At 39.9% G+C, this 23,590-nt stretch overlaps 1 protein-coding gene across 11 annotated transcripts in view; it reads right to left on the bottom strand.

Moving 5' to 3' along the window:
* Positions 1–23,590, bottom strand: part of CASK (calcium/calmodulin dependent serine protein kinase) — a 127,240-nt gene that overhangs the window by 32,986 nt on the left and 70,664 nt on the right. For 7 of the 11 annotated variants that reach the window (XM_028727343.2, XM_028727347.2, XM_028727342.2 and 4 more), the window contains 9 exons: positions 23,279–23,378; positions 14,257–14,274; positions 10,915–11,036; positions 9,142–9,219; positions 7,179–7,259; positions 5,554–5,742; positions 2,931–3,009; positions 1,944–2,029; positions 199–267 (listed from right to left, as the gene is read on the bottom strand). In XM_028727343.2, coding sequence (XP_028583176.1) covers positions 199–267; positions 1,944–2,029; positions 2,931–3,009; positions 5,554–5,742; positions 7,179–7,259; positions 9,142–9,219; positions 10,915–11,036; positions 14,257–14,274; positions 23,279–23,378 — 822 coding nt within the window. The remainder of the gene's footprint in view (positions 1–198; positions 268–1,943; positions 2,030–2,930; positions 3,010–5,553; positions 5,743–7,178; positions 7,260–9,141; positions 9,220–10,914; positions 11,037–14,256; positions 14,275–23,278; positions 23,379–23,590) is intronic. The other 4 variants (XM_028727344.2, XM_077927379.1, XM_028727348.2 and 1 more) reach the window with 1 other exon arrangement.

The raw sequence follows: 23,590 nt of genomic DNA, 5'->3' as shown, positions 1-23,590 counted from the left end.
TAATGAATATGAGAGAAGGACGACACAGTAGGTAGGTAGCGCTACTCCTCTGTTCCGTTATCTTTGTTGTAAAATTGGTGTGCGTGATCTAACAGCACAGGCAGAAACAATTTCCCAGAAAGCAATAACATTCAGCCATCAGCAGGCAGTTAGGTTATAGGATTGAGAAGAAAGAGAGTAACTCATTAAATTCATTACCTCACATGAAGAAGACTGGGTGCGATAACTTGGCACAATCTTGAAGGTGATACTACCTCGCATTTCCCTCTGGAGAAAGTGAAATACATTTTTTAAAAAACAAAAAACACAACAGAACACTCAAAACCATCTAATATTTCAAGAAAATAAAACACCTTAGGGCTTCAGCAGTTCTTTCAGAAATTCATGTTCAGAAATAAAATAGAAAATATGGCAATCATGTGGCTGTATTTCAAACCAGATGCACCTGTACTGTTCACTAGTACTCATTAGAGGTCTTCAGAAATCAGCAAGAAATCACAAACATTTTGAACCTGCAAGCTGCTTCTCTCTTGGTGATTTCAACCTTTTCTCCTTGTCATTTCCTGGCTTACTTTAGCAACAAAGACATGTGACTATTTTTCAATTCACATGTTAAATTCAAAGAAAATAATTTTGATATAGCATAAAATTTGTTATACTGAAGATGGAAAAATAGAGAGTGGCATTGAATACTGAAAAACTAACATTAAAAACTCTTAACCTAAATTGACCATTATTATAAGGTGAAACCTGCAGCTTGCTGCAGATTTTATAATTATTATTTATTTACATAGCATGCAAAGGCTTGTCATAATCCATTATTTCTTTAAAAACAACAATGAGGCTAAATTCAAAGAATGGGATTATTTTATGAACAACAAATGCGGGCATACAAGCAGAAGATAACAACAAGGATAATCAAATCTTACAGATGAAAGCTGCTTAATAGAATGCTTTGAAAATAACTTCCTTCCTGTGCTTAGTACTACTATTTAGATTGAGTTAAGTATTTTATATAAAAATGCATCTCCAGCCCTGAATAGAATGTGTAGATTAAATTTACACAACAAAAGACTGAACAACTTCTACAACAGCGATCACTGAAGACACAATATTTTTCATTACTGTTTTCATGAAAGAAAGATTGGTGTCACTGAACATTTTCAACTTCTGCTCCTTACCCTAACACACACACACAAGTTATTTGTACAAACTTAAAAGGACAGGATCAGAATGGTCAGTCTAACTGTTGGGAGCATTACTTTTCAATGGAAGAGAAAAAGAAGATTTTTTTTAAAAGACAAATGTTCTAATTTTGCCATTATGAGTATCCCTAAATCATGCTGTGTTTGTGTGTGTGCAGTACAAGTCATCCCAACTGAAACACTTAGTTAGGGCTTATTCATGCTTACCTTTCCTCTGCTATTTCAAGGCACAGCCGTGATTTAAAGCTCTGTGTCCGAGCCCCACCACCCCTTTTTTGCTTTGGAGCTTTCCCCATGAAAATCCATTCTTTAAAGCTCAACTGGAGCAAACAGCAATCTGTGGGAAACCTCAACTGATGTTTGGTTCGATTCAGCTTTAAAGAACAGGGTTTTGTACAGGAAGCTTGGGGCACACACACCCTCCCATGTTCGGACACGGAGCATTAAAATGTAGACCTGCGTCTGGAAAGGGCAGGGCAAAAGGTAACTGTGGATAAGCCCTCAGGGACAGTAAATATCTTGTCCCACTTTAGTTGGTAAGCAAACCAAAAGAAGAGAGGGGAAAAGACAACAAATGCTTTGAGGCCTGAGGTTAAGCTTGCAAAGAATTATCTCTTGAAAAAACAGTGACAGGTGATGGGGAAGCAAAGCTCACAGCACTGGACTCCGTTAGCTTAAGAAGTAAATTTATTTCTCCATTGAAGTTAGAGAAATCAGATGCATAATTTGCATACTTACAAGCATTTTTTGCAGCTGTTCCACTGTTTGATTTGCTACACTGATTCCATTTATTTCCCGAATTTCATCACCCACATGAAGCGTACCTATAGAAGCAAGAAAGCAATATGGGATTGTGTAACAGAAGCATCAAATCCCAAAGAAAAATGGATTGGCAGTAAAAGGAGTCATACCTGAAATAATAATAAACTACATCAACATACTAAATATTAACATCAAAAATACTCTACTTTCATTTCTCTTATTCAACACACACTACATATATCAGTGGGTTTTCATACTCTCATGCTTTTAATGCACATCTTTTTCTTTATTAAATGTACAGATTGCTTTTTGCTCAAAGACCTTAAAGTGGTTTCTAACAATCATAAAATGATTCGATCATTAAAACTTAATACAATTTAAAATCAGATCCATACTAAGCAGTAAATGCAAGGATGGCAGAAGAGAGAGAACATAACACACAGCAGAAGCAAAATAAAATGCTGTAGGAAGCCCACCATGCACAAGTCATTGGAGGTGGGCCCTTGGCTGCAGTCCAGTTGGCTCATGTCTTAATGAGGCCTTACTCATGACTCTGGTTCACAAAATATAGTACGAAATCAACCTTTGCATTATATGTTGTTTCTTGAACCATTTCTATGCTTCAGATATAGCAGGCACGTACAACAGGTAGATCGTGATCTACCGGTAGATCACTGGACGTCTGTGGCAGATTAGTGGCTCCCCTCAAAAAAGCTCAATAACTTTGACCTGAACCCCCCAAAAGGGGGTAGATCACTGCCAGTCTTTAACTCTGTGTGTAGATCGCAGTACCTTGGGAGTTGGCCACCCCTGAGGTATAGCAACAGGACTTGCTGAAACAGAGAGGTATGGGACCATAGCCACTGAACAATTCCTAGCGCTTGGACTCAATGCCTCTAAGCTCTGCATGTTTGCAGGGTACCACATGAAAGCTGTGCTAATTTGCTCTCATGCCAACATTACCTTGTCTGTGAATCATTCCTCCATGCATAATTCTTGCTACAATGCAGTGGTTCAGTTCATTCATTTTTAAAGTGATTCCCTAGTAAAAAGAAACAATCAATTCAGAAAACAGGGAACAAGTATCTTCAGAAACTAAGTTTGTTCATATGAGTATTCTTCACAGATGTGTAGTAGAAATAATGTCTGACCCAGCATATTTGAAGTTCCAGAGTCTGTTTATGGCAACCCTTAGATCACTGGATAAAATTCTGTTTTTAATTATAATTGTTTTTAGATTATTTTTAACTGAAATTGTATTTAGGTGTTTTTTTTTACTGTAACTGTTTTTGTTTTAGAATGCTTAAAAACAAGACATAACGAAAGTTTGGATGTGTTTGCAGCCCTGGGCTGCTTCAAGAGGAGGGGAAGAATGAATGAATGAATGAATGAATAAGGTCACTGAAATGGTTTTATTGAAATGTACTGTTTTTGGTTTTATGTTATGCCTTCTTTCTTCTGAACTTTTTACAACTTACTTAGTGACTTTTAATTGTTGTTGTTGTTTAGTTGTGTCTGACTCTTCGTGACCCCATGGACCAGAGCATGCCAGGCACTCCTGTCTTCCACTGCCTCCCGCAGTTTGGTCAAACTCATGCTGGTAGCTTCGAGAATACTGTCCAACCATCTGATAGGTTTGATCTTCTTGCAGTCCATGGGACTCTCAAGAGTCTCCTCCGGCACCATAATTCAAAAGCATCAATTCTTCAGCGATCAGCCTTCTTTATGGTCCAGCTCTCACTTCCATACATCACTACTGGAGTGACTTTTTATAGTAAGCAACTAATACATAATACAGTCATACCTCGGGTTGAATGTGCTTCGGGTTGAGCGCATTCGAGTTGCGCTCCGCAGCAACCCAGAAGTAACGGAGCGCATTACTTTCGGGTTTCGCCGCTCGCGCACGCGCAGACGCTAAAAATGACATCATACGCAGAAGCGGCAAAACGCAGCACGCGCAGACGCGCCGTCGCTTGTTACGTTCGCTTCAGGATCTGAACGGGGCTCCAGAACGGATCCTGTTCGCATCCCGAGGTACCACTGTATAATAATAAACCTACCACTTTCTACTTTGTTTGTGCAAATTGCATAAACAATGTAATATTTTCCTTTCAGATACTGCACTCACAGAAATTACAAGGAAGTCACAGATCGGATGTGCTGGGAAACCAGGGACCTGCCAGCTCAAACATTATTTCCTTCATGCAGGCAGAATCCTCTGGGTCACTTGGGCTGTTATGTGTTAGTTTTTAAATATCTGAACCAGCTGAAAAAATGGCCAATTCTATTAACGGATTCGTGGAAGCCAAAGGTACCATCTACAATATTAGCAAATAGTTGTTCTTTAGAAGGTCTATCATGCAAACTTTCAAAGAAAATATTCTGTTATATCTGTTTGTCAGCTAACATTCTAAATCAAGGCTTATCACAGGAAAACTCTACTGCAGGTACACCAAGAAAGGTCGTAATTTTTCACTTGAGCGAATATCCTCTATCAGATATTTGAAGTCACTTGGAGGATACTTTCTTAAGTTAGAAATCAGATATATAAACTGAGGTAACCTTTCTGAGAGTATCTGTGACTTTATTCTTCTGCAAAATCCCAAGTTGTTGCTGGAATAGCCATTATCATTTTTTCCATTGCAATTTAAGGATTTTACTTTCTTTTCATAACAATGAAACATAAACATAACAATGTTGCTTAGGTTGCCAGCAATTCAGTTCCATTTTACCTCGCCTATATTAGCCAGAATTCCATGACAGATGAGTATGCTCAGTGTTCATCGGTTCCTTCTGCAGTTATTCCTGCCCACATGGGCTTCCACACCTAGTTTCTCTTCTTTTGTATTTCTGCAGAAGTTCTTAACAGTTCTACCAGCTTGGATTCTTCCTCTTGTGTGTGGATGTTGTTTCAGTGATACATGGACTGGTGCTCAGCCATCTGTGTTAGCTATTAGGATGCGCAGGTGGGTCCGCACAACAGAATGGCGTGTGTCTGTTTCGAGGGAACCTTCAAAATGTTCCCTTTTTAGGCAGTGAACAAGCAGGCTTCAGCTAGCAAGAGCGTGAATGGTCAGGTACCTTTATATCTATGTGTTTCTGCCTTATTTTCCAGCCATTCCATCTGATCCCCACTCCTATCCAGTTTTCAGTCCTGTCCCCCACAAAGAGCTAGCATTCCATGGGCACTGAGTCCTCCTTGGTCTACTTTTGGGGATTCTTCCCATGAAACTCCTTTGTATGGCTGTTGCCTTTTTGGCTACATAAGCAACAACACTTGGAAAACTGAATTTGAATGAGAACAGTATGATATAGTTGGGCTAAGCAGCTGCAGCAGCAACACAGTTAACTACAAATTGAAGTCTGTTTCCAAAGTTAGGAAAATGCAATATGTAATGCTACAACTTATTAAGAATCCCCAATAAAACATTTTTAATGATTAGCTATCAAATGCCATTCTAAAGATAGAAATTAAAAATGGTTTATAACTAAGTTTTATATGATCCATTCATTAGTCACAATCTACCATCTGGTAATCAATGGATGCAAATCAGATATCTTTATATGGGAGCAGCTGTCTATTTACCATTGGTTCATCTGTGTTTTTCTGGAACTGAACCAATCGCACTCTTGTTACATTCTCCATGTCCATGTCTCCATTGGCGCTCTCTGGAGAATCTCCATTTAAATATGGAGAGGTGGGAGGTGGTGTAACTCGTAATGCTTCATCACTGTAAACTTCATGTGCCACAACGTCATGAGTTTGAAGCAAGGCCTGTAAGAAAATAACAGTTAGGATGTTCCACAATTTCTTGTGCTTACTCTACATGTATGAGGATTGAACATATTCTACATACATAATGATGGTGTCTCAGAATCATACTGTACCTTTTTGTGTCAGATTTCAAAACCCAAGCTATAGTGGTACCTTGGTTTACTAACTTAATCCGTTCCAGAAGTCCATTCTTAAACCAAAGCATTCGTAAACCAAGGCGTGCTTTCCCATAGCAGCGGGGGACTCAATTTACACTCAACAGGAAGAGGAACGTGTTCTGCTTCCAAGGCAAAGTTCACAAACCAAAACACCTACTTCTGGGTTTGCAGTGTTCTTAATCCAAGTTGTTCATAAACTAAGCTGTTCTTAAACCAAGGCACCACTGTATTTATATTACTGTGTGATGTGCGCGTACTTCACCGACACACATGCACACCTCTTAAACTTTCCTTTAAAAAAAATATTGTTGTTTATTGGAAACAAGAGTATTGTACACTATGGGAATGGTGAGATAATGTTTGCTCCTAATAGCATCCTTAATTCAGTGAAAACAAAAACTAAAGAGTGGGTAGATTGATTGATTGATTGATTGATTGATGTTTTTGAGGGAACTGCAATTATTTTAATTAAAAGAGGAGTTCCAAGCGACAGCAGCAATACTCATCCACATGCAGAGAAAGTATGGCTGATGGCCTCCTTTCCCAGGTCCTTTTTTTTGGGGGGGGGAGTGGGTAGATTTTGTCACATTGCCCACTGCAGACCTAGCTAGCTTATTCCAGAACATAATAAATTAGCTCCACATTTCCTGTCTTGACTTGGCCATGCCACAGTCCAGCTATGGCTGATCAAAGTGTCAAGACTTTGAGTTACAGGGTTCCTCTTAGCCTATAGATGGCTAAGTTAGATATCAGACAGGCAGGACAGAAATAAGTTAAATAAATACATTTAAATAATAATAATAATATGTTGCTAATTAGTTATCACAAATTTTATACTATGATAGTTGATTCATCTCAAAAGATTTGCTTTTAAAATTATTTTACCTTAGTTAACTAACATCTCAATCCTATACATGTTTCTGCTCATAAGTACCACTGAATTCAGTGGTATTCCCAGTGCAGAATTGCAGCCTTAGATAAAATAATTGTTTCTGGACTTTTCTGTTGTCACTATGACTAGAAGATGACAAATGTCATAGGCAAGCATGATCACTGTCAACTAAAATGTTAGGAGAGTTAATCCAAATGGTTGATTGAGCATACTTCTGTGCACTTAGCTAGATTTTTGTTTTAATGCTCACAGGCTTCGGATGGAATTTCCCCCCTTGATGCAGAGGTTTCAACGACAAATGTTAAGAATGGCCACTGCAACATTTTACTGTTATAAAACAATATAAAATTGTTTTACATTTTTAAAACAAACAAACATTTGCTTACCATGAAATGAGGTTGTGTTAAAATACGTTTCAGTTCTTTTGCATCACTGTTTTCAGGGTAACATGAAATTTCTTCCAATACCTGGGAACCAAATCAGCAGACATGCTAATTAAATGAATTGAACTTTTAAACAAATTAATTCCCATCCCCCGATCAGCCATAACCCCATCATATGAATGTTAACTCTATTGAAGGTCTAAAAGAAGTGAATTACTTAATTAAAATATTTTATTTTCTTTTGACAGATGAATGTTAAATGAAACCTCTCAATTCAAATTTTTGTTGTTGTTTAGTCGTTTAGTCATGTCCGACTCTTCGTGACCCCATGGACCAGAGCACGCCAGGCACTCCTGTCTTCCACTGCCTCCCGCAGTTTGGTCAGGCTCATGTTTGTAGCTTCGAGAACACTATCCAACCATCTCATCCTCTGTCGTCCCCTTCTCCTTGTGCCCTCCATCTTTCCCAACATCAGGGTCTTTTCCAGGGAGTCTTCTCTTCTCATGAGGTGGCCAAAGTACTGGAGCCTCAACTTCACGATCTGAGCACCCAGGTCTGATTTCCTTAAGAATGGATGCGTTTGATCTTCTTGCAGTCCATGGGACTCTCAAGAGTCTCCTCCAGCACCATAATTCAAAAGCATCAATTCTTCGGCGATCAGCCTTCTTTATGGTCCAGCTCTCACTTCCATACATCACTACTGGGAAAACCATGGCTTTAACTATACGGACCTTTGTTGGTAAGGTGATGTCTCTACTTTTTAAGATGTTGTCTAGATTTGCTTATTAAACTTATTTAAATGATTTAATTCCAAAGCAAAATGCTAATTATGAATAGCATTGTATTTATTTGTTACATTTATCTCCCACTCATTCCCTCCAAGGAACCTGGATGAGTCTACATGAGATTCATAAATAGTCTCAGATCTGCATAACTTACTAGCCATGTGTACCCCACACTTTAGCAGAAAAAGCTCCTTAAGAAGGCCCACAGTGTCCTGGGACAGATGCTAATATGCCAGTGTCAGGACACACAGATTTGTGCTGAAGTGGTAGGAAGAGCAACGTGTTTGCTTTACCCATGAAGGGACTTTCCTAATTGGGAGAAGGCTTCACTCTGTAAGTGGATTTTGATGATTGTTGGGTGTGGATGTATCACTCAGTATGGTGTATCCATCATTGGTGTGTGTGTGTGTGTGTGTGTGTGTGTGTGTGTGTATGCGTGTGTGTGTGTGTAAGAGAGAGAGAAAGAGAGAGAGAGAGAGAGAGAGAGAGAGAAAGAGAACAATAGAAAAGTGGGAGCAGGTGTGTGAGAGAGACAGAAAAGGGGAGTAGGTAGATAGGTTGGTGGAAGAGGTGGGGGTATGTGAGTGAGAAATAGAAAGGAGAGGGAAAGTATTTAGATAGTTGTGCGTTGTGTCTGTAAGAGTGAGAGAAAATGGGGTCAGGTAGATCAGTGCAGTCTAGATGTATGTGTGAAAAGGGGAGAGCTAGATAGGTTGGTGTGCATGTGTGAGAAAGAGGAAAAATCGGAGTAGGTAGATCTGTGTGGTCTATGTCTTTATGAAAGTAAAAGAAAGAGGGAGAGGTATGTTGGTTGGTTAGTTTGTGTGGGGTATGTGAATGAGAGAGAGAGAGAGAGAGAGAGAGAGAGAGAGAGAGAGAAAGAAGGTACATAGGTATGTGCTCCTTGTTGTTACTAGATAGCAACATCATTCTGTAGAAACCAATAGTGTTATTGCCACAGTTGGGATCAGCAGGATATCACTGACTTCTTCAAGTTCCATTAGGATAATCATATTAGGTATGTTTGAAGACTCTAATACCACTGTAGTTACTCAGGCAAGCTGAGCATTGTGCATGGAGCATGCCACAGCACCATGAGTAACATTTTGACAGTTATTTCATTTGGATTTAGGACATAGAAGTCTGTATTCAACCAGTTCAAACATGTTTAAAATGTTTACCTCTTTGGCTCTCTGTACAGCATCACTTGGCGGATTCCTGATTTGCGGTGAAGATTTTGTGTTAATTTTGTCATAAAGCTAAAAGGAAAAACACAAACATCATAACTACATACTCTACCGTTTGCTAAAACATCTCAAAAATTGTTTTCAACCACACAACATACAAAAATGGTTATATCTTATGGCTATGCTAAAGAAGAGGAATAACCACAAACCCTTTTTGATGGCCAACATTTCCCAACACAATTTACTGGACACAGTAGTGCTGCATAAAGTGCCTTTCCTCTGCTGGTTGCTACTGAGAGCAGATATGTCTGGCCTGAAACAGTAAGTGGTCTCTGATCTGCTATGAAGTTTCCCAAGTTCTGGGGATAACCCAACATGCAGAAAACACAGGTTCACGCCTCCCTGTTTCCAGAGTGCTCTGACCTGCTCTCAATGGTAGTGGCTAGAGCTGTCTCCCATCACTCCTGACCACTGGTCCTGCTAAGTAGACTGCAAGCCAGCATACACTTATGAAACAGTTAAGTTGCACTGAACTCTGTGAGATTTGATTCCAAATAAATATTAAAACTCGAGATTTATTTTTTACAAGAACAGAAACCATTGTACAAATATCCCTTACCTTAAAAACCATGTATGAAATAAAAAGTAACACTAACTTCATAAGTTGATTATTCATATATTTCCAACTATAGCTATAGAGCTCAGGACAAAGGTGGCAGCACAAACTAGCCTTGGATATACAAAAACCGATACTGTTCTATCACTAAGCAGAAATTTTACTTGTAAATCGAATGTCATCTCTATTCAGAATCACCCATGTAAGTTGTCCCCGGTAGATGACTAAACTGATTGATTCCATAAGATAAATTTAGTTTGTGCCCACCAATTCACTATTAGTGAATTGAGGATTTTGTTGATGTCACACCCCCCCCCCCCCCGGTAGCAGTTGTGCTGTGGGAAATTGGGCAGAATATCACTTTCATAAGAAAAGTAAAATGGAAATTCCTTATGTGGGGGTTACAAGTTTCATGAATCAAAACTAATCAATTTGTGCTATATTTTCATGGCCACCAGTAAGGTACATATATAAATTAAGAAGATAAAAGCACTGGTGCTCCACAGAGTACTTGCATGAAAGTCCTACTGAAGGCAATGTAATTTTCACAGTTTGCTTTTCAGAAGGAACAGTGTTGTACAGATTTACATGGGAGTAATTCTAAAACAGGAACCATAATTGTGATTCATCATTTGACAACTTCCAGACTGGATTATTGTTATAGACATTTTATGGAGTTTTCTATGAAATGTGTTTGAAAACTATAATTGATCATGAATCCAGTGGCCATGTTTTAGCTGCATTCAGTGACAGGTGCCACTGAGCCCAATCCCTGGTAAAGCCTTTCTCTCTGGAAGAGCCTATTTCCTAGACAGAGAAGGGAATCCTCAGTGTCTGAGACACTGGATGGAAGCAAGTAGGAAAGAACACCAGCTTTCAAAGAGTGATACTGGCTTCCAATTAAGGTGTATGAACAATTCAAAGTGCTGGCTGTTATGACCATTTACAGAACCAGCTAAAATTTACCAGGCACTGATCACGATTTTGACATGAAATGTTTCAATGCAATTTGAGGCTAGGGTACCTTAAGCACTTCCTCCTCCAAGCTATTTCAAGATCTATAACAATTTTAATATTCTCCATAACCATGAAACATTGATTTGCTCAAAATATTTCAATAACCAAATATTTCTGCCTAGGAAAATACTTACATCTAGTAACGTATGAAGATGCTGATCCTGGAAAACACTATGTAGAAAATCTAAATCTTTTTCACTGCAATCTGTAAGCGCATGGATTTCCTCAAGGCTGTCCAGCACTTGTGAGACTGCTCCTATAGCCAAGGACACAGAGAAGAAACTACTTAGAGAAAAGACTGAGGGCTCAAGTGGAACAAGAATATTTCACTGTGAATGAAACAAGACAGAAAGATGTAACTTTTGCTGAGGAACTGTTATTTGAACATAATGAACATATTTTCCATGTATTTATATTCTATAAATTAAAAATACATCAACACAAAACAATTTTCATATAGCATATAAAAATGGCTTCCCCAATCCAACCATGAGTTTGTCAGCACAAAGCATCTGAAGTTGGTTCCACCGCAATCCAATTATGCTTAAGTCTGTAACATGATCTGACAAGAGTGTATTGGTTTTAAATCAGAAATGCAAGAGCAGCCAACATTTTTCACTGGTTGAGTTCATACATCATGTGTAATCCACAGTGTAGCATGGTATGTCCGAGTCGGAAGGCATCCAAGCTCCCCTCCCCTCTTCCCTTGAGGCCAGAAGGACGACTTGGGCAGTGTTGTGTTTCAGTTTCCCCTAATCTCATCTTGCCATTGTCTGTGGCTCTGGTTTGTAACAGTCTATGGTTAGTTTAACAATCAGCTTCAGAAAGCAGAGTTTGAAATTGGCTTGTTCTGAAACTGAACAGAATTTGTTCTAAATTATGAACTTTGGTTAAGATGCAAAGATAAGTGCAGTGCTAGCTGGGCTGATGCTAGCTGTAGCCCCACATGTCTGGAATGTACAGTGGTGCCCTGAAAGACGAATGCCTCGCAAGACGAAAGGGTTTTCCGTTTTTTGAGTCGTTCCGCAAGACGAATTTCCCTATGGGCTTGCTTCGCAAGACGAAACGTCTTGAGAGTTCTTGAGAGTTTGTTTCCTTTTTCTTAAAGCTGCTAAGCCGTTAATAGCCGCTAAGCCGTTAATAGCTGCTAAGCCGCTAAGCCGCTAATAGCCGTGCTTCGCAAGACGAAAAAACCGCAAGACGAAGAGACTCGCGGAACAGATTAATTTCGTCTTGCGAGGCACCACTGTACTAACTAGGTGAGCAAAGGCAAAAATTAAAGTAAACATTGGCCCTTCTGGCGCAGCGACCCACCCCCATCCCCCAATCTAAAATGTTAAATCTCACCACCACCAAATGGTTTGTGAAAGGAATAGTGGACAAGCACCTAAGAGGAAAAAGGTCAATTTTGCAGAGCAGAAACTGAGGTATGGTGCTCAAGACCTAAAGTAGGTCTTTAAATCCTAGCTACTACTTTTTGCTGACCGAAGCTGTCTTGTTTCCATATTACATGAAATACTTTGTTTATCAAACACCATTTCATTCACAAGTATCATACCATAAGTACTCCAACATGCTACAATGATTTGTCTCTAGTAAATATTTGATGTGGGCGGGAAATTCAATGTATTTCCATATGCATAAACATAGGAATATCTACCTCATATCCCTAGCTTACTGATTTTGTGCAATCTTTAATAATGGTAAGGAAATGCCACTTCTTAAAAATGAACAAAATTTAAAGGAAACTGATATACATTTTATAGCTAATTACCCCTTTTTAATACCTGAGGTACTTTTTTAGTCAGATACTAGACCACAGTTGTCAGTGCCATATACCTGAACAGTGAAATGCATACGTGTGTTCAAATTAGAGCAACCAAATAGAACTTTCCAGAAAAGCAGCAATTTTAATTCTGACATCCCATTCTAGGACCCTGAGTTAGAAACTGTGATACCCAGGATACCAAATTCTGCAGCAGATATCAGATTCCATTGTTGCATGGCAAACGTGCAGAATGCATACAGCTGGTGACAAAAAAAGAATTCCCATTGTGGTAATCGTATTGCCTATACAGATCTGACACTTCAGGGCACTTCACTTAGAGAAGATCCTGAGATTTAGAACAGGGTATTATCTTCTTAAGTGTCGTGAAACTTGTACTAATATTTAAAATAAAGAGGATTCTACACAGAAAGGAAAGTCATGTTCATTCACAAGTCAATCAAAAGCAAATGAGGGGGAAACTTGTCCATCTCTAGCTGCTGCCGGTCTCAGCAGACAAAATACAGAGTTATGGTCTGACTCACCATAAGGCAGCTTCAATATGTTTACCTATTCTAACCACAGTTTGAAGATCAGGCTGTGTGGTGGGTTCATGTTGTCCCAACTCCAGCTTTGCATGCAGCTTCTCCATTCTGCTCCATGGGCTGTGATAACCAGCAATTGGTGAGGCATCTGAATCAGGCAAAACTATGGTTAGCACTAACCAGGAACTGTCTCCAAACTATGATTTGAGGCCATAATTTGGAAGCAACACTAGTTGATGCTATACATAGTTTGCACACTTTTGGAAAACTACAATTATTGCAAAACAAAAAAAATTCCTTCCAGTAGCACCTTAAAGACCAACTAAGTTAGTTCTTGGTATGAGCTTTCGTGTGCATGCACACTTCTTCAGATACACTGAAGAAGTGTATCTGAAGAAGTGTGCATGCACACGAAAGCTCATACCAAGAACTAACTTAGTTGGTCTTTAAGGTGCTACTGGAAGGAATTTTTTTTGTTTTGACTATGGCAGACCAACACGGCTACCCATCTGTAACTACAATTATTGCAAACAATGAAAGGGGGGGTTGAATGCGAGAGTGGAAAAGAGAGCACGTGTGTATTATAAGTTACTCAATATATTGATTTTCAGTAACTTAAAATTACAGGAGAAGAGAGGGTGGGGCACACAGACCTCCCATTTCCCTTAAGGCAGGCACAGGCAAATTTGGCCCTCCAGATGTTTTGGAACTACAACTCCCATCATCCTTAGCTAACAGGACCAGTGGTCAGGGATGATGGGAGTTGTAGTCTCAAAACATCTGGAGGGCCTATGCCTACCTTAAGGCCTTCGTGCACTTTCGTGCGCTTCTTTGTGCTTTGAACTGAGGAAGAGAAACAGGGCTGCATTGATTAGTTGAGGAAACCTGCCATATGCAGGTTTTGCACCCTTGCTTGGAGAAGAATTGTGTTCTTACTCTTAATACTATATCAAGAACAGCTTAAAAAAAAATAACCCAGAAGAAACATTTTTTATTATACTTAACTACCAAATAGTGTATACAATTACAGCATGCTTTTATGTTTCTTTTAAGCACAGGCAATATAAAACTGGGATATTGTAAAGGAGAAAATAGCAGATTTAAACATGCAAGCCAAACACAGTAGCAGAATGCAAAGCTTTAGAGGAAAACAAAGGGATACCTACTTTCTGCAGCTAGAAGTCCTAGCAGGAAAGGCAGCATTTGGACAAACAACAAATAGCATGAAGATTTCAAAATAAGCAATTATAAAAGCTGCAACCTGGCACACTAGCTTAGCCACACAAAAAAGATGAACACACAAACACTTTTTATTTATTATAGATTATATTTTAATATGTTGGTTAAAATAAGCAATACAAAGTGGGGAAGCAGACCCTGTCATACATTTTCCCTATTCTAAACACCTGACTTTCTGGCAGTTGTATAATTTTTGAAATTAAAACAATACAATATTTTTGCTATCAGTTATGCCATACAGGAGTAAGGAAGTACAAGCGTACATGATATATATGCAAAATCTGTGTGCATAATTATATAGCATCATAGCTTTTCACATCTTTAGTAAATTTAATCTACCAGGCAGTTTGATCATAATTTCAAAACATTAACCTGTGATTCAATTGTGAAAAAACTTTGGACTTTTTTGTAGCTGGAGTAGCTAGGGAAATTATTGTAAAAATGATCTTAAAACTGCTCAGACAGGAAAACAAATACATATATGTAAACATTATGGTGAGTAGATGTATTCAACATCAGGCAGAAGAAGAAAACAAGTGTGATGCAAAGAACAGGCTGTTTACCTATAATGCCAGTTCTCTGAGTAGTCATCTGTGCAGATACACATATGGATTTTGCACAGAGTCTCATTTGGGAACATTCTCAACATAAGCTAGAATTTGGCAGGCACTCCATCCTCAATGCACCCACCCTCCCACTCAGTTCAAATTTTCAATGGTCACAACACATATATAAATGAGCCATGTAGAAAAATAGTAATCCCTGCAGCAGGGGACTGGCTGCGTGCCTGCACAGATGACCACTCAAAGAACAACAGGTACAAGTCTCTGTGCAGTCACACATATCGGTAGAGTAGCAAGCTTACTGGAGGTGGCACAAGGGCTAAGAAAGCAAAACGCTGAGTACAGACAAAGAAGGCATCTGTCCGGGATCTCACATCCAGCTAGAAGTGATGAACAAGGGTTGCAATGTTGCAGGGGGCCAAATATTTAGTAGTGCAACTCCCTGAAAGAACCCAGTGGAAGCTATAATAGCCTATGGGAATAAAGCTGGACCTGTTTCAGAGAAGCAAGCTTTGCCAGTCCATAGAGGTGAAGATGGACACTCAGTGAATGAAATGTTGAATTGAGACTAGTTCACTCAATTTTGCATAGGTAAAGGTAAAGGGACCCCTGACCATTAGGTCCAGTCGTGACCGACTCTGGGGTTGCGGCGCTCATCTCGCTTTATTGGCCGAGGGAGCTGGCGTACAGCTTCCGGGTCATGTGGCCAGAATGACTAAGCCGCTTCTGGCGAACCAGAGCAGCACACGGAAACGCCATTTACCTTCCCGCTGGAGCGGTACCTATTTATCTACTTGCACTAGTGTGCTTTCGAACTGCTAGGTTGGCAGGAGCTGGGACCGAGCAACGGGAGCTCACCCCGTTGTGGGGATTCGAACCACCGACCTTCTGATCAGCAAGTCCTAGGCTCTGTGGTTTAACCCACAGCGCTACCCGTGTCCCTCAGTTTTGCATACCCACAGCAAATTGACGGTGGCAGATTCTCCCGATGATCTGGTCCTGGACAACTGAAAGGACAAAGCCTAGCAAACATCCAAGCTATGAACTGCTTTGTCCTATTCTAATCCCAAGTTTGGGAAAAATTCTAGAACTATAGCCTCATTAAGATGGAATGGACTTTGGGTAAACCTGAGATGTCAGATTTCAGCATGACTCTGTCTCTGTGCAGTGCCAAATATGGCACAAGAAGTCTCAAAGAAAGGCCCACATCTCTTGGTCAGGATGAATCCTACTAAGAATACCACCTTTGAAGTGATAGGTTCAAACAGCAACTGCATGAGCTACACAAGCACCACTGTGAAGCTCCGCTTTTGTGTTGAGGTAGCTGTTAAGTGTTTCTCAAACTTGGGTCCCCATTTACTGTTGGACTACAATTCCCAACATCCCTAGCTAGCAAGACAAGTGGTCAGGGATGATGAGAGCAGTAGTCCAACAACAGCTGGGGACCCAAGTTTGAGAAACACTGTTCTAGCTACTACTACTGAGAGCTGGTCACTCTGGGAACAGGAAGGTGTGCACCCATTTTCCTGCATGTTGGGCTTTGCCCAGCACTTGGGAAACTTCATAGCAGATCAGAGCACTACTTACTGTTTCAGGGCACTCATATCTGCTCTCAGGGTCTGTGAAGTAGTAGTAACAGTACATAGGTCCCCATGAGAAACAGCTCCATCTCCCTTGTGGAGGAGTGTTGATAACTCCTTACGGGGGAGAAGATGCCAGAACACACAGCAGCGGGCCCAGACACTTATCCTCTCCATCAGTACATCCTACTCCTTTTCCTTCTCTCACATTCACATGGCACACTGTCTACCTGCCATCCGCATCTTTTCTTTCTTTCTTTCTTTCTTTCTTTCTTTCTTTCTTTCTTTCTTTCTTTCTTTCTTTCTTTCTTTCTCATTCTTTCATTTTCCTCCATTCTCTCAAATTTTGCATACTACAGCCTTGCTCTAGCCTTGCTCTCTAACAAACTCCTGCTGAAACACATGTCAACATACTGTGCATGCGGGGAACTGCTGCTGGCATCAACCTACTCAAAAGTTTATACTGCACCTGGGCTTCAGGGCTGAGGCTCACCAGGGATCCCTGGGCCACAGATTGAAAAATGCTGGCATAAAGTTGTGTGAAACTGACTCTACTTAAAAAGATGTATAGTTTAATTCCAAGTTGGGAGACACTTTTTGGGGTAGCATGGATGGAGACGAGTGAAGTCACAGGGAAGCAAATTGCACAAAGAGCAGTAATAATTACATGAAAATTAATGTTACAGTGACAATCACAGCTGATCAAATTGAATTTCCTGACAACATGCAGTCCAGCAGTTTCAAGATGGAGTCTAACACCAAAGTTCCTTTGTTTGAGGATGACTGTCTTAAGTGTCTTGGTATGTCAAAATATTCTCTAGTATTACAAGTTCTGATGTCAAATTTGTGTCCACTTTTTGTGTTTGACCTGTTCATCCTGCATAGAATACAGAAAGACATTGCTGGCAGATAACTCTGCAATGTTTTGGCTGACATTATTAGATCCTGTAGATACAAGGTCAAAATTGGCATCTAGATTTGTTGTAATAATGTCAACCACAATGCCACAGTTTCATTCATCTGCTTCTTTTCATTCAGGCTAAAACACTACTGAAGAATGTTATACATATGCACATACATATTTTAGCTCATTAAGAAATTATTGTGCTTTAAAGCAGGAGTGGGAAATTGGATCTAGTCAAAGGGTCTGACTGAAGCCTGGTACACCTAATTAGACCTGTGGACTTGGGGCGCCCCTCCGCTGCTTCAAAGATTGAATACTGCATCATTTTATGCAATAAAGTATAAAGTAAACATTAACATTTGCCTGTTAAGGAAATGGTCCCAGAAAGTTCATTCTCTCTGCCATCTAGTGGCAAATCAAAGCACTTAAACCTTCAGTGACAAATATCCAAAAATAAAACTCAAACTCCTGAGTGATGAGAGTTCTGTTAAGACAATCTTATGTTTTTTTTAAAAAAAAGAATAGTGAGATTGCCTAGACCATTTCTTTCTGTAACCAACCAACCCCCCCCCCCCCCATTTTCCTTTCAAGACAGTTTTATTTTTCTTATACTGGTTTAAATAACTCTGTTCTTTTTTTGTTCAAGCTCAGATGTTGGTTAGGTTATGGGATCTGGTTTACTTGAATTGTCTAGCCAGTTTGCTCACACTCTATGGGCTTTAAGGGAGATGTACCTTTGTAAAGGGAAGGGTATTTAGTTGTTTTCTGATTTTTTTATTTTAATTGTTCATTGTAATGTGTTTGTTATATTTTTGTAACCTGCCCTGGGATAATTTTAAGAAGGGTGGTCTATAATTATCGGGGCGGGGGGGGGGGGGATACATCGCAGAACTGGACTCTGGCTATCTGTAAGCAAAGTGCTGGTTTGGATCTATAAACTCTTAAAAGGTTCAGGACCGCAATACCTCAAGGACTGCCTCTCCCCATATGAACCAACCCAGACCCTGCAATCATCATCTGAGGCTTTTTTGTTTGTTTGCCTCCTCTACCAGAGATCCGGAGGGTAGAAACATGAGAATGGGCCTTTTCTGTGGTGGATTTCTGTTTGTGGAATACTCTCTCCAAGGAGGCTTGCCGGGTGCCTTCATTACATATTTTTAGGAGCCATGCAAAAACGTTTCTCTGTAACCAGGGCTTTAGCTGATTAAGATTCTGTAGCCTTTTAGAAGTGTTAATAGGAGGGGGGTTATTGGTAATCTTCGGATAAAGGGTGGTATACCAAGTAAGTACTGTATTTTTTGCTCTATAAGACTCACTTTTTCCCTCCTAAAAAGTAAGGGGAAATGTGTGTGCATCTTATGGAGCGAATGCAGGCTGTGCAGCTATCCCAGAAGCCAGAACAGCAAGAGGGATCGCTGCTTTCGCTGCTCAGTGATCCCTCTTGTTGTTCTGGCTTCTGAGATTCATAATATATTTTTTCTTGTTTCCTCCTCCAAAAACTAGGTGCGTCATATGGTCTAGTGTGTCTTATAGAACGAAAAATACGGTAAGTAAGTAAGTAAGTAAGGAAATAAATAAATAAATGTAATATCCATAATAAATAATCTAAAGTTACTTCACAGTGTGTCCTACCTCAGAATTGCTGTGACTGTTTCTCTTTTTGTTATATTATTTATCTTGAGTATTGCTTCCTTACTACCTTATCAAACTGACGTCTTTTAAAACCAAAATATAATTTTCCTCTGGCATTCTGTTAATCTAACAAGCAGCAGAATGACACCCTAAACTTTTGTTGAAGTGCTTAGGCAGGATTGTAATTATAGAATGTTAAAATAATTTTGGTAATTTAGTGTATCAAGTACTAGACACAAAATATTTCTTACATTATTTCTTATTGTTACAAGCAAAGCATTAAATACAGGAAATCTAAAAATTCTTATTTTTAGCTCCCGGTATCATGAACCACTACACATGCTGACTAGGGCTGCTGGGAGTTGGGAAGACTGCTTTATACCCTACACGAGTGCTTTTTTTCATTAAAAAATGTTTAGGGGTACTCTCATTTTGACTCAAGAAAATCACCATTTTATAGTTCAAACTGGGAAAAATAGATACAGTACATGGGTAAATGTACAGAGATTCACAAAATGTTTAGGGGTATGCATACCCCTCCATCCCCCCAGAAAAAAGCACTGCCCTACACACTATACTCTTCCTTACCAGAACTATCACATCCCAGAAAATTCAACTGATATTACCTTGGAAAGAAGAATCCCATTTGAAATTTGCATTCTGAAAGTTTTGCCAGTAAACAACCTGCATTTCTGCTGATTTCCATAATTTTATAAGAATAAGTATGATATTGAAGATATTGAAGAATTAATATTATTGCAGAAACCAGCAGCATTTGTACAGTGCTTTTAAGTGTTCAAACCATTGCTAATCCGTACAACACACTTGTAAAGTAGACTATGTTCCCAAAATAAATGTTAAAAGACCAAGGCTGAGAATTAGGGTTTAGTGCACATTGCTCGCAGCTCAAGAGATCATGCTTCTTCACCTTTCCCCTCAGATTTAGAATCATACAGCACTACTTCAGTTAAATTTAAATATAAAAGCTTAACTGAAGATTTTTAAGTTCCTTACTAATAAGCTTGTATCTCATGCCACATTCGTTTTTTAAAAATTGAATTATTTTATTTCAAGTAAAGGTAAAGGTAAAGGTACCCCTGCCCGTACGGGCCAGTCTTGCCAGACTCTAGGGTTGTGCACTCATCTCACTCTATAGGCCGGGAGCCACCGCTGTCCGCAGACACTTCCGGGTCACGTGGCCAGTGTGACAAGCTGCATCTGGCGAGCCAGCGCAGCACACGGAACGCCGTTTACCTTCCCGCAGGTAAGCGGTCCCTATTTATCTACTTGCACCCGAGGGTGCTTTCGAACTGCTAGGTTGGCAGGCGTTGGGACCGAACGACGGGAGCGCACCCCGCCGCGGGGATTCGAACCGCCGACCATGCGATCGGCAAGTCCTAGGCGCTGAGGTTTTACCCACAGCGCCACCCGCGTCCCTTTTTATTTCAAGTAATAAGGTACAAATCCCTCTGAAGGATTCTCCAGTGAGAACAGTTAAGTTAGTGTCAAAAAACCATTCAAGCCCCTCCTTCCTGCCTCTGGAAAAACAAAAACAAAATAATACAGTAGGATGGCATTACACATAGCAATATAGCTTAGTAGATCTATACAGCATCAACACATTCCTGCAACCTAGTGTGAGAAGGAGGCGTCTTCAGTTTCATAACTCTTCCACCTGACATATTCAAGACACAAGGATGCATGCGGAGACAAAGTAAACTAACTATGAACCTTTGCTTTAATACATGCTGATATCTTCAAAAGAGGAAGAGAAATCATGCTGATGCTGTACAGAAAATAAGAGGAACCATGCAAGTTTTAGAACAGGAAATATGACAGGGCAGTTATGCAAGTGGGCTACTGCTTCTATTAAGATTGAGGAACCAGTAGAAAGAAAGCCTTCCTGAATCTTTAATAGATGGCTGTTGAAAAATATAGTGCATAATGCAAAAATCTTGAAGTGAAAATGTATATTATGCAAAGTTGTGACTGACTTTCGGTGTACTATAGTACATTTTAGAGAGCAGAGATAACAGCTAGTGGGAAATATGTCAATGTATTAATAGTGTTTGTGGGTGGGTAATCAGTAAGCTCCCTTTTGGTAACAAAACAACTTATCAAGATATGGCATGCAGTAAAATTAGTTAACTGAATTAATTATGTTCAAATTATAAATATTATTTGAGAAAAAGAAAATTCATACAAACTGGGAATCACTTACAAGATACTGAATAGGAAAGAATATTCTGAACAATTTGGAGATGCATTTGTTACATCAATCTCAGGATTATTTTTTCATCACCTTAAAGGTTCCTTTTTTCTTCCTAATTGTTTTTCTAATTTGGTTCTGATTGGGTTACTAGGAGGCGTCTATTTTTCCTTGCCACAACTACTCACCCCAAAGAATGGCTGGGGAAACCCAGCCAGGTGGGTGGGGTATAAATAATAAATTATTATTATTATTATTATTATTATTATTATTATTATTAAGCTAGTAGGTGCAAAGGACTTGGGGACAAAGATAGAGATTTGCCTCAGTTGTACTGAAGTATGATGGAAGTAAGAAAGTTAGAGACTTTTGCTGTTTTTAACTTCTCCAAATTTCAGTGTAAATAACTGAAACTACCTCTCACCCAAGTCGCTATTTATTAATTGAAGTACTTGCATACCACTTTTTATCCAGAAAAAGATCACAAAGAGGTTTACAAAAAAACAATAATACAATATAAACAATAAACTTTAAAAAACTGAAATAAAAACAGTGAGACATCCTACAATATCAAATTATCATAAAACCAACAGAATCAGAAAGCATTAAAATGTAAAGATCCATAGATGAGAACAGATAATCATGTCCACCATAAACCTGAGCAAGTTTTAAATGGTGACAGAAGCTCATCAAGGAGTAGCTGTCTGTGCTAATAGGGGGAAAGTGTTTCATAATTGGGGTGCCAGCACTGAGAAGACCCTATCCTATGTCCCCACACTGTGAATAACATTAACATGAGGGACAAAATGCAGGGCCATAGGCACTGTTCTCAAAGCCTCAACAGGTTGGTGCTGGCAGAAGAATTCTCTCAGATACCCAAATCCCAAGTTGTTCAGAGCGTTATACATTATCAAAAGCACTTTTAATCGAGTTAACTGAACTAATAGACTGCCAGAGCACTTGCTAGAGGACTTGGGACAGAGATAGATTTCTTGCTCCCAATATGAATTGGGAAGTATAGCTCAGTGGCAGAGTATATACTACAACTAACCCCAGGTTTAACCCCTGGAACAAAGGTTTTCAACCTTTTTGGGTCCACGGCTCCCTTGACCAACTGCATTCTTTCTGTGGCTCCCCTGTGGGGCTCAGAAGCCTAGTTATGTCACCCCATGCCTGCAGAGCTGGCAGCCTCTCACCCTTTTTCAAACACCCTCCCTTGTGGAGTGTTCTCTCAAGTCTCCTCTTCTCTCCCCTCTCCTTGGGAGTCCTCTGGGCAGCCGCAGCTGCCACCCCAGTCTCTGAACTGCCCCCTCCAAAGAGAGGTGCCTCCTCACACTGTCCCACAGGCCTGGGAAGCACCCCCTGACCAGCACCAGAGGCACTATTCACATGGGGAGCTTGTAGCCAGGGCTGCTGCAACATAGAGCTGTGCAGGCCTTTGGGAAGCAGAAACGTGAGAGGGCATCAAAGGAAGGGAGGGAAGGAAGGAAAGGGACAGAGGTCAGTGTTGCCCGTGGTACCCCTTCCATCATTCAAGGCACCCCAGGGTGCCATGCCACACTGGTTGAAAACCACTGCCCTGGAATATCCATGTACAGCTGATAAAGATTCCTGTCTGAAACCCTGGAAAGCCATTCCTGGTCAGTATAGGTAATACTGAGCCACAATGTCCCAATGGTCTGACATAAATTAAGGCTGCTTTCTATGTTCCTACTTCCTAGTCTGAGCTGAAGTTTAGAGATAAAGGAAGACAAAGCAGGAATCTCTTCTGCTGTTTCTAACGTTCTTCAAACATATTTTTTTAAAGCTGTGGCAGGTAGACTACTGAGTAGTTCAGCTCCTTGGGATCTTATTGCATCAATCCTGCTTGACTCTGAACATTTCCTGCTTTGAAGGCCAGGTGGCGATAGTCACCCATGTGGTGGTCTGACACCCAATGAAAATATCTCTTGTGCAAGCGGAAATTCTGGTTTTAGCAGAAGTGCTCTGTTGGATACCACCCACAATTAGAATACGTCTGACCAAAAGTCACTACAGTAATGTTCTTTTAAATGGAAATACCTGAGGAGGTAGGGTCTTCAGAGAAGTCTGGCAGTTCTTCAGGGGGATCACCGTAGAAAGAATTGAATTTGTGGCTTGATACTGCTGCTAGTACTGCACCCTGAATAAACAAAAAGCTAAAGTCACAAAGTGGACTATCAGTAATGTTCCCCCCAATACTATAGATCCTAAAGCCATCGTTTTAAGGCCAAAGGGGATTCTAAATTTAGCACTAGCAAAAATAGTTGCTTGCTTGTAACGTGTATTCAAATGGTCACCCATGAATTCAACACACCTTTGCAGAGAAAACTCTGTGGATATTTTAATAGCCAT

This window comes from Podarcis muralis, chromosome 4 (assembly GCF_964188315.1).
Source record: "Podarcis muralis chromosome 4, rPodMur119.hap1.1, whole genome shotgun sequence".
In the NCBI taxonomy this organism is placed as follows: domain Eukaryota; kingdom Metazoa; phylum Chordata; class Lepidosauria; order Squamata; family Lacertidae; genus Podarcis; species Podarcis muralis.
Note: the sequence above shows the minus strand (reverse complement) of the source record. Positions and strands in the feature narration are given on the sequence as shown.